At 42.4% G+C, this 11,701-nt stretch overlaps 1 protein-coding gene across 1 annotated transcript in view; it reads right to left on the reverse strand.

Moving 5' to 3' along the window:
• Nucleotides 1–10,798, reverse strand: part of LOC109867875 (hippocampus abundant transcript 1 protein) — a 50,514-nt gene extending 39,716 nt beyond the window's left edge. Inside the window, exons 1-4 of the mRNA XM_020457178.2 lie at nt 10,441–10,798; nt 7,239–7,337; nt 3,129–3,191; nt 2,618–2,745 (exon numbers count right to left, since the gene is read on the reverse strand). Of these exons, the coding sequence (XP_020312767.1) occupies nt 2,618–2,745; nt 3,129–3,191; nt 7,239–7,337; nt 10,441–10,521 (371 nt within the window). The 5' untranslated portion in view covers nt 10,522–10,798. The remainder of the gene's footprint in view (nt 1–2,617; nt 2,746–3,128; nt 3,192–7,238; nt 7,338–10,440) is intronic.
• Nucleotides 10,799–11,701: the final 903 nt, after the last annotated feature.

The following is an 11,701-nucleotide window of genomic DNA, read 5'->3' on the forward strand; positions in this document are numbered from 1 at the left end:
GGGGTACCGGTACAGAGTCAATATGGAGGCTATATACAGGAGGTACCGGTACAGAGTCAATGTGGAGGATATACAGGAGGTACCGGTACAGAGTCAATGTGGAGGCTGTATACAGGGGGTACCGGTACAGAGTCAATGTGGAGGCTATATACAGGGGGTACCTGTACAGAGTCAATGTGGAGGATATACAGGAGGTACCGGTACAGAGTCAATGTGGAGGCTGTATACAGGGGGTACCGGTACAGAGTCAATATGGAGGCTATATACAGGGGGTACCGGTACAGAGTCAATGTGGAGGCTATATACAGGGGGTACTGGTACAGAGTCAATGTGGAGGCTGTATACAGGGGGTACCGGTACAGAGTCAATGTGGAGGCTATATACAGGAGGTACCGGTACAGAGTCAATGTGGAGGCTGTATACAGGGGGTACTGGTACAGAGTCAATGTGGAGGCTATATACAGGGGGTACTGGTACAGAGTCAATGTGGAGGCTGTATACAGGGGGTACTGGTACAGAGTCAATGTGGAGGCTATATACAGGAGGTACCGGTACAGAGTCAATGTGGAGGCTGTATACAGGGGGTACCGGTACAGAGTCAATATGGAGGCTATATACAGGGGGTACTGGTACAGAGTCAGTGTGGAGGCTATATACAGGGGGTACCGGTACAGAGTCAATGTGGAGGATATACAGAGGGTACCGGTACAGAGTCAATGTGGAGGCTATACAGGGGGTACCAGTACAGAGTCAATGTGGAGGCTAAATACAGGAGGTATCGGTACAGAGTCAATGTGGAGGCTGTATACAGGGGGTACCGGTACAGAGTCAATATGGAGGCTATATACAGGGGGTACCGGTACAGAGTCAGTGTGGAGGCTATATACAAGGTGGTACCGGTACAGAGTCAATGTGGAGGCTTTATACAGGAGGTACCGGTACAGAGTCAATGTGGAGGCTATATACAGGGGGTACCGGTACAGAGTCAATGTGGAGGATATACAGAGGGTACCGGTACAGAGTCAATGTGGAGGCTATACAGGGGGTACCGGTACAGAGTCAATGTGGAGGCTATATACAGAGGGTACCGGTACAGAGTCAATATGGAGGCTATATACAGGGGGTACCGGTACAGAGTCAGTGTGGAGGCTATATACAAGGTGGTACCGGTACAGAGTCAATGTGGAGGCTTTATACAGGAGGTACCGGTACAGAGTCAATGTGGAGGCTATATACAGGGGGTACCGGTACAGAGTCAATGTGGAGGCTATATACAGAGGGTACCGGTACAGAGTCAATGTGGAGGCTATATACAGGGGGTACCGGTACAGAGTCAATGTGGAGGCTATATACAGAGGGTACCGGTACAGAGTCAATGTGGAGGCTATATACAGGGTATTACGGTTCAGAGTCAATGTGGAGGCTATATAAAGGGGGTACCGGTACAGAGTCAATGTGGAGGCTATATACAGGGGGTACCGGTACAGAGTCAATGTGGAGGCTATATACAGGGGGTACCGGTACAGAGTCAATGCGGAGGCTATATACAGGGGGTACCAGTACAGAGTCAATGTGGAGGCTATATAGAGGGGGTACCGGTACAGAGTCAATGTGGAGGCTATATACAGGGGGTACCAGTACAGAGTCAATGTGGAGGCTATATACAGGGGGTACCGGTACAGAGTCAATATTGAGGCTATATACAGGGGGTACCGGTACAGAGTCAATGTGGAGGCTATATACAGGGGGTACCAGTACAGAGTCAATGTGGAGGCTATATAGAGGGGGTACCGGTACAGAGTCAATGTGGAGGCTATATACAGAGGGTACCGGTACAGAGTCAATGTGGAGGCTATATACAGGGGGTACCGGTACAGAGTCAATGTGGAGGCTATATACAGGGGGTACCGGTACAGAGTCAATGTGGAGGCTATATACAGGGGGTACCGGTACAGAGTCAATGTGCAGGGGTACAGGTTAGTTGAGGTCATTTGTACATGTAGGTAGGGGTACAGGTTAGTTGAGGTCATTTGGGGTAAAGGGACTATTCATAGATAATAAACAGGTTAGTTGAGGTCATTTGTACATGTAGGTAGGGGTACAGGTTAGTTGAGGTCATTTGTACATGTAGGTAGGGGTACAGGTTAGTTGAGGTCATTTGTACATGTAGGTCGGGGTAAAGGGACTATTCATAGATAATAAACAGGTTAGTTGAGGTCATGTGTACATGTAGGTAGGGGTACAGGTTAGTTGAGGTCATTTGTACATGTAGGTCGGGGTAAAGGGACTATTCATAGATAATAAACAGCAATGTAAATAGTCCGGGTGGCCATTTGATGAATTGTTCAGCAGCCTTATGGGGATGGAAGCTGTAATAGAGGGTTCTAGGAAGAACACTTCAAAGAGGGTACATAGAGGGTACTAGGTAGCACCAAAAAGGGTTTCCCTATGAGGACAGCCCGAAGAACCCTATGTGGTTTTACTTTGACTCTTTGTCTAACTGTATATTTCATGTTTAAATGTGCTTATTGTTTAATTCTAATCAGATAAACAATGAATACTAAACCAAATCACAACAGTGATTTTTTTCTTGGCCAGCAAAAACGGGCGGTCTTACCAGGGACTGAGTCTCATAAGCGGGATGGGGGCGCAGGTGAAGAACACAGTGACCAATAGGAAGGACCGTCTGCCCCACACGTCTGACAAGGCACCAATCAGAGGGGCGCTCATGAAGGACAGAAGACCCTGTTGAGGAGGAGGGTGAAGAGGGTAGGTGCCTCTGTTAAAATTGCCATGGTTACCGGGAACCCATAATGAGAAGGCTCATTCATCTTTAAAGGAAATGAGAGCGAGCTTGATTACAATCATGTTGCAGCACAAAAATGGCTCGTTTTATGACCTATAATAAACCTACAATAAACATGCACTTGATATGAAATAATAAGATACTGAAAAAAGATCAGCTAGAGTACACAGAATAAAGAATGTGCTGCTTTTGTTCAACTCTATGGGGGGGGTTCCTCTATAGCATACAGGTGATCAATAAATGGCATAGTTGGTTCATTTTTGGGGGAGATATACTGTTCGTAGTCTTTGCTAAATAGTTATTTCTAAGCCTGAGGTCTTACCTTCACCCCTTGAATGAGACCATTCATCAGAAACGTGTGCTGTGGAAAAGTTTCATGTAAAACCTGCAAAGAACAGAAAAACCACAAACATCTTAAACAGTTCGATGGAAAGGCTGCCAAGAAACCATAACAGTCACAGACACACACACACACACACACACACACATCTTAAACAGGGCTGTTCGATGGAAAGGCTGCCAAGAAACCATAACAGTCACAGACACACACACACACACACACACACACACACACAAGCATTTTAACAAGACAAGAAACCTACCCTAAAAAACAACACAGGTGCGTTTTACTAGACCATTTAAAAGGGAAGGTTGACAGAGAGGGAAGATAGACAGAGAGAGAAGGTGAGAATATAAAGATGAAGAGGAAAATAAGAGCAAGAGAAGGATGACTGTACAGTGTCAGAAAGAACAAGATAGAGAGCGATAGAGACCTATAGACAATTAGTATTTCTGTAATTCCTCATTACCTCCTTTCTCCCCTCCTTCTCAACCGTATTGGAGGGAAAGGCCAAGGGCCCTCGGTCCCAATGAGTTTTGAGAAGATTTATCTCAGTTAACCCAGAACACTCTGGGTCCATATGTGTTAAGAGAAGAGATAGAATGAGGATCGGAACGGAATCGGAGAAAAAATCTCCACCCTGTCTCTTTGCAAGTTAAGGGAAAGTCTATGGGCCAAATGTCCCCTCCACTTCCAAAATGTGAAAAGATGCTAACACCTGCGAAGTCATGATTTGTCCAAAGCACCAGAACAAATGCTGCTAATTATCTCACGCATCCCCTTGTATCATGACAGACCTCCGGTACCATTTACAGTTGAAGTCAGAAGTTTACATACACTTAGGTTGTAGTCTTTAAAACTCATTTTTCAACCACTCCACAAATGTATTGTTAACAAACTATAGTTTTGGCAAGTCGGGTTAGGACATCTACTTTGTGCATGACACAAGTCATTCTTCCAACAATTGTTTACAGACAGATTATTTAATTTATAATTCACTGTATCACAATTCCAGTGGGTTAGAAGTTTACATACACTAAGTTGACTGTGCCTTTAAACAGCTTGGAAATTTCCAGAAAAAGATGTCATGGTTTAGAAGCTTCTGATAGGCTAATTGGCGTAATTTTAGTTAATTGGAGGTGTACCTGTGGATGTATTTCAAGGCCTACCTTCAAACTCAGTGCCTCTTTGCTTGACATCATGGGAAAGTCAAAAGAAATCAGCCAAGACCTCAGAAAAAAAATTGTAGACCTCCACAAGTCTGGTTCATCCTTGGGAGCAATTTCCAAACGCCTGAAGGTATCACGTTAATCTGTACAAACAATAGTACGCAAGTATAAACACCATGGGACGATGCAGCCGTCATACCGCTCAGAAAGGAGACACATTCTGTCTCCTAGAGATGAATGTATTTTGGTGCGAAATGTGTAAATCAATCCCAGAACAACAGCAAAGGACCTTGTGAAGATGCTGGAGGAAACAGGTACAAAGGTATCTATATTCACAGTAAAATGAGTCCTATATCGACATAACCCGAAAGGCCGCTCAGCAAGGAAGAAGCCACTGCTCCAAAGCCGCCATCAAAAAGACAGACTACAGTTTGCAACTGCACATGGGGACAAAGATAGTACTTTTTGATTTGATTTTTGATTTGATTTAATTTTGGAGAAATGTCCTCTGGTCTGATGAAACAAAAATAGAACTGTTTGGCCATAATGACCATTGTTATGTTTGGAGGAAAAAGGGGGTGGCTTGCAAGCTGAAGATCCCCATCCCAACCGTGAAGTACGGGGGTGGCAGCATCATGTTGTGGTGGTGCTTTGCTGCAGGATGGACTGGTACACTTCACAAAATAGATGGCATCATGAGGTAGGAAAATTATGTGGATATATTGAAGCAACATCTCAAGACATCAGTTGGTCGCAAATGGGTCTTCCAAATGGACAATGACCCCAAGCATACTTCCAAAGTTGTGGCAAAATGGCTTAAGGACAACAAAGTCAAGGTATTGGAGTGGCCATCGCAAAGCCCTGACCTCAATCCTATGGAGCGAGCAAGGAGGCCTACAAACCTGACTCAGTTTCACCAGCTCTGTCAGGAGGAATGAGCCATAATTCACCCAACACATTGTGGGAAGCTTGTAGAAGGCCACCCGAAACATTTGAACCAAGTTAAACAATTTAAAGGCAATGCTACCAAATACTAATTGATTGTATGTAAACTTCTGACCCATTGGGAATGTGATGAAAGAAATAAAAGCTGAAATAAATCATGCTCTCTCCTCTTATTCTGACATTCCACATTCTTCAAATAAAGTGGTGATCCTAAATGACCTAAAACAGGGAATATTTACAAGGATTAAATGTCAGGAATTGTGAAAAACTAAGTTTAAATGTATTTGGCTAAGGTGTATGTAAACTTCCGATTCAACTGTATGTTTATGTCGTCTGTGCACAAGATATTATGAAAAGATGGATGCGAGGAATCAAGGCCATTTTGTTTTAGAAAGAGCCCTACACTCCTAAAAATAAACGTGCAATAGGAGAACCATTTTAGGGTGTCTGAATGAACCATACATGGGATGGTTCTTTGAATAAACATACAAAAATGCAAAACCAGACATTTTTCAGCCTTCTAGGACCAGAATTCAATAGACCTGCTGTAGGGTTTCAAGGCCTATTTGCATATTTCCCACAGTGCCTTTCAGGTGAATTTTTGAGTTAGCATCCATGAATGTGTTTGCTATTGACAGAGACATGGTTGTTGTACTCATCCAATTTCATTCCTCAGCCTTTTTACCAATTGAGATCCTAAGAGAATATGTTTTCATAAAATGTTACTAAAAAAATTAAACATATTTCATAAGGATTTATTTTTCAGGGCATAGTTTTACCCTAATACAGTGGTCTGAAACTCTTGGTTTACAGGCCACATTAGGCCTGCAAGTTACATTATGCTGGCTTGGAAAGAGATGTGTGATTCTGGCTTGCAAAGTGATGTGTAATTCCCATTGGAATCCAGCCACAGTGGGGCTAACCAACATGTGGGATCTTTTTATCCATCTACAACCTGCATCCAGAACTATTTCCAGTGTTGGGAAGACTAAAATATGAGACTACCTTAAACATCTAAACTGGAACAACAATTTTAGTAACATATGCAATAAGTCCAAGTAACCGATTGGAATAGTTTAGAACAATTGATGTTATTTATATTTGAGTAGCTTGATATGAATTAATCAATCAATGTACATGCAAATACATAGATATTGAAACAAATATATATTTTTAAATCAACCGTATAGATCATGCTGGGAAATATGATAATGATGAGCATGGTTTTGGCTCAACTCTGGTTATTAACACCAGTACTGAGGATATTTTAAGTGTTAATTTAAATCTTTACAGCCTTCATTGAATTCTTGAATCAATACAAAATATTTCAACAACCTTTCCAAATTCTGAAGAACCGTAGATGCCACATCAAGCACCCCACACTTAACTCAAAGGATATTTATCACACAAGTGTTCATAAAGGAACCTTAAGAGCTGAGGAAGAAACATTTAAGAACCTTAATTTTTTTTCAGTGCAGATCACATGTCAAACCCATTCCAAGGAGGGCTGAGTGTCAGCGGGTTTTCACTCCTCCCTTGTACTTGATTCATTCATTAAATTCACTAATTAGTAATGAACTCCCCTCACCTGGTTGTCTAGGTCTTAAGTGAAAGGACAAATAAAAAAGCTGCAGAAAGTAGGCCCTCCATGGAATGAGTTTGACACCCCTGGTGTAAATAAACCTGGAGAGACCTAGCTAGCCCAATTCTGATATTTTGCCAAATTACAGTCAAAAGAGCTTAACTGATTCATCAAAATACCAATTACTGGAAAAAGATCTGAGTTAGGCTGATGTGTAAATGGAAAAAGATCATAATTAGGCAGAGGCAGTCTAACTCTGACGTTTTATTACACAAATTTGTATTTTGACCAATCGCATCAGATCTTTTCACATCAGCTCTTTTTCAAAGCTGATCTGGTTGGTCAAAATACCCATTTGAAAGATAGGCAGGCAAGCCAGATAGAGATGGAACTCACTGTCAGCATTGGAGTGGTAAGGAGACCCCAGGCAAAGAACTCCAGGAAGATGACCACCACAGCATGGGAAACACTGGGTCTGCCAATACCCTGGCCCGGCTGCAACACACAGTAAACAAAGTCAGCCATTTTGGAACATATTGTATTCCATGTTAAAACATACACTATGGAAATGAGCAGCTCTTACAGTGTTAGAAAAATGTAAACAGCTTTTCAAAAAGGTAACTTTGAGATGATCAACATCCACCATTTCACCATAATCACAAAGCTTATCAAATAAATCATTATCGGGACCCTGTAAATCGCTTTGCTGTATTTGAGTGCCTAGACTTATTTTGACAAATGCAGTCTATTCTTTTGGGAAGCAGACATACAATATGTACTATTAGGAAAACAATTTACTAAGGCAACCATTTATTGATCTCCACTCTATACTGTAGATCGTTCTTCTGAATGGGATGGTCAAGAGGAGTCCAAACAGAAATGATCAATAAAAAAAGCCCACTGCTTCTCTGTCAATATGAATCAGTCACTTTGCTATTTGAAGACATCCACGTGGCCATTGTCTCCCAGGACACCCCTGAGCAAGGACAGACAGCAGTGGTATTTGAGGAAGGCAGTGGCATAGAAAAGATAGATAGATTAGCACAGGCCCCTAGCTACTTCACAGCACAGCGTGAGGCAGCCTGCAGCTTGGGAAGCTTGGGACATGGCCGTTACATAACAGTGGAGACGAGATGGGCCCCCCAATTCCCTAGTCCTCACAACTTGAGTGCACCAAGTTTGCTGTGTGTATGTAATATGTATGCGTGAGTGAGGACTGGAGGAGATTGAGACGTGGTTGTGTTCTCAGCTCGCTGTCACGCAAAGAGCAAATCACGTCATCGTCACCTAGTCTAAACTGAGAAATTAGACATACAGTGGGGCAAAAAAGTATTTAGTCAATCACCAATTGTGCAAGTTCTCCCACTTAAAAAGATGAGAGAGGCCTGTAATTTTCATCATAGGTACACTTCAACTATGACAGAATCTGGGGAGACAGAATCTGCAATAGGTAAGCAGCTTGGGTTGAAGAAATCAACTGTGGGAGCAGTTGATACCAGACATACAAGATCACTGATAATCTCCCTCGATCTGGAGCTCCACGCAAGATCTCACCCCGTGGGGTCAAAATGATCACAAGAACGGTGAGCAAAAAACCCTGAACCACACGGGGGGACCTAGTGAATGACCTGTAGAGAGCTGGGACCAAAGTAACAAAGCCTACCATCAGTAACACACTACGCCGCTAGGGACTCAAATCCTGCAGTGCCAGACGTGTCCCCCTGCTTAAGCCTGTACATGTCCAGGCCCGTCTGAAGTTTGCTAGAGAGAATTTGGATGATCCAGAAGAAGATTGGGAGAATGTCATATGGTCAGATCAAACCAAAATAGAACTTTTTGGTTAAAACTCAACTCGTCGTGTTTGGAGGACAAAGAATGTTGAGTTGCATCCAAAGAACACCATACCTACTGTGAAGAATGGGGGTGGAAACATCATGCTTTGGGGCTGTTTTTCTTCAAAGGGACCAGGACGATTGATCCGTGTAAAGGAAAGAATGAATGGGGCCATGTATCGTGAGATTTTGAGTGAAAACCTCCTTCCATCAGCAAGGGCATTGAAGATGAAACGTGGCTGGGTCTTTCAGCATGACAATGATCCCAAACACACCGTCCGGGCAACGAAGGAGTGGCTTCGTAAGAAGTATTTCAAGGTCCTGGAGTGGCCTAGCCAGTCTCCAGATCTCAACCCCATAGAAAATCTTTGGAGGGAGTTGAAAGTCCGTGTTGCCCAGCAACAGCCCCAAAACATCACCGCTCTAGAGGAGATCTGCATGAAGGAATGGGCCAAAATACCAGCAACAGTGTGTGAAAATCTTGTGAAGACTTACAAAAAATGTTTGACCTCTGTCATTGCCAACAAAGGGTATATAACAAAGTATTGAGAAACTTTTGTTATTGACCAAATACTTATTTTCCACCATAATTTGCAAATAAATTCATAAAAAATCCTACAATGTGATTTTCAGGATTTTTTTTCTCATTTTGTCTGTCATAGTTGAAGTGTACCTATGATGAAAATTACAGGCCTCTATCATCTTTTTAAGTGGGAGAACTTACACAATTGGTGTCTGACTAAATACTTTTTGCCCCACTGTACATTGTAGCCAGGCCTAATGGAGATTGAATCACTGTTTTCTTACCATGCTGTGAAAAATAGACTTAGGCCTAAACGTTAATTTGTGTTGTTTGCTACAAATTAAACCACTGATCTAAAATGAATGTCCCAATCCACATTGCTGTGATAGCTCAGATTACATAATAGAATAGAATCTTGTTTATTTTTAAATTAGGCCATCTGTAATTTTGTTTTTGGTCCAGGTCCCCTTTCCAAGGAAACACCATGGTAACACCTTCTATGGTCCTCACAGCTGGCTATTGGCTAGTGTTTAGCCTATGAGGAGGTTTAAATCCGAGGGCACTGTGGGACACACAACTTGCCTGGAGCACCTCCAACATCATCAACACCAACAGTTCATGAAAGGATAGAGGTTAATGCAATAAAAAAAAGTGTCTTATTTTTATTGCAAGGGATCTGGACTCTATTATCTATACATAAAATAAACAAATAGGCTTTAAACATTTTTATGGCATTATCATGATAATGCACCAGTCAATGAATATGATTATGGAATTATCATGCAAACAGATTGCGTTGAGAGGGTGTTATGTAATACAGTAGGCTAATGGCAGCCGCATGACAATGTTATACAGTCTTCATTCAATACGCTATCTGCAGCTAGGCCGACTGAAAGACGCAACCCCGATATATTACCGGACGCGTCCTTCCAATAGAGGTTGCAATGTACCCATCTCCTATCACTATCTATTAACAAATTGATACAAATTTCAAAGCTGTTTGGCAATAGCATTACGGAAAACTGTGGTGCACTGTACGCTGACAGAGCCGTAAAATGTTTCACAAGGTACAGTATCTCGAGCGCATAATGTCCGTTTATGTCATAACCTGCCGCTACCGCAGGCGCACTCACAGCTGATGTTGCATCCTTTGCCGTTTATGTGAAAATCAGTTACATTGTTACATACACATTCCCGGTTACAATTGGTAGGATACCGAAATAAAGACAATTAATTCACATACCGTGGGCCCATCTTTCATGATAATTTTCTTGACCAACACTATACGGCTGGTACCCTGATGATCTTTCTCTCCCGGAGCCATCTCCTCATTACATTTTACCGGAGTTACATAGAATCCATGCTGCGTAGGGATCTTCGGTGCACCCGTTTCGTCCAGGATGCCTTCTGATTTAGCCTTGAAAGGCTAGCGGTTATTAAATGACGTGTTTATAACCCAGTAGCCCAAACCGAATTGACAACACCGGCAAATGTACAAAATGGATATTGCACACGTCCTCTCGAATGTCTCTCTGTGCCTAGGACAGCGCACTATGCGATTGAATTTTAGAGAGGTGCTGAAGGACTGACTGTGGATCAGTGCGCGGTTTAATGGCGTCATTTTATGCATCGGCTTGATGTAGGCTGAAGGTTGGAAAAGCTGGTCTGAAATCAGATTTATGGCTAAGCAGCGCTTCTTTCTGCAGCCACAGTAGACTACGGGAAACCACGTGGCACTTGTCTATTAAGGTTTATTCTCCCTCTGGTACAAATAAAACATTAATTTGTGGTTAAATGTATTGAACTGAAAGTACACGACTTATTCTGAGAACTTGAGCTGTGATCAATTATTCAAAATAATATAATTGGGGGGCTATATGACGACTCTATGAAATATGCTGCATTGAATTCTATTGTTTTAGTCTTACATTCACTGTCAAAAAAAGGTTATATCCACTTGCATTCTATTGACAAATCATGCATTGTCTGTTTTTCTTCCAGCTTTTGCATTCTAGGCTATCAAGTTAGCATTCTGCATTCACAAGGTCATTTTTTCTTCTGATATATTTATATCCCATGCCCATAAAGTGTGTACTAGGTGGGTAAGTCATGTGAAATAAATGGCTTTACTTTCTGCTCCATGGGGTCTGTTTGTGGTCATTGCTAGGGTTTAGCCAACAAACTATACTAGGATATCCTAAGGCAAATTCCTTCCCCTCCACAATACTTATGGTAAAGCAAATCAAATCAAATAACATCTTTAGACCGACCCACTTGTGTCTGTTTCTATAGACAGAATGGCCTTAGCAAGAGGACACAGGGTTGACAAGGAAACCAAAGATGAACCGCCATGCCCCAGGTAAGTAACTCACTCACTCACTCTGTCTGTCTGTCTGTCTGAAACATGAGAGAACATGATCCTCTAGAACAGAGTTTCCCCAAACTCGGTCCGAAGGCTGGGGCCTGGGGCCTTCCCTGGGTGCACATTTCATTTTTTGCCCTAG

Source organism: Oncorhynchus kisutch, linkage group LG23 (assembly GCF_002021735.2).
Source record: "Oncorhynchus kisutch isolate 150728-3 linkage group LG23, Okis_V2, whole genome shotgun sequence".
Lineage (NCBI taxonomy): Eukaryota > Metazoa > Chordata > Actinopteri > Salmoniformes > Salmonidae > Oncorhynchus > Oncorhynchus kisutch.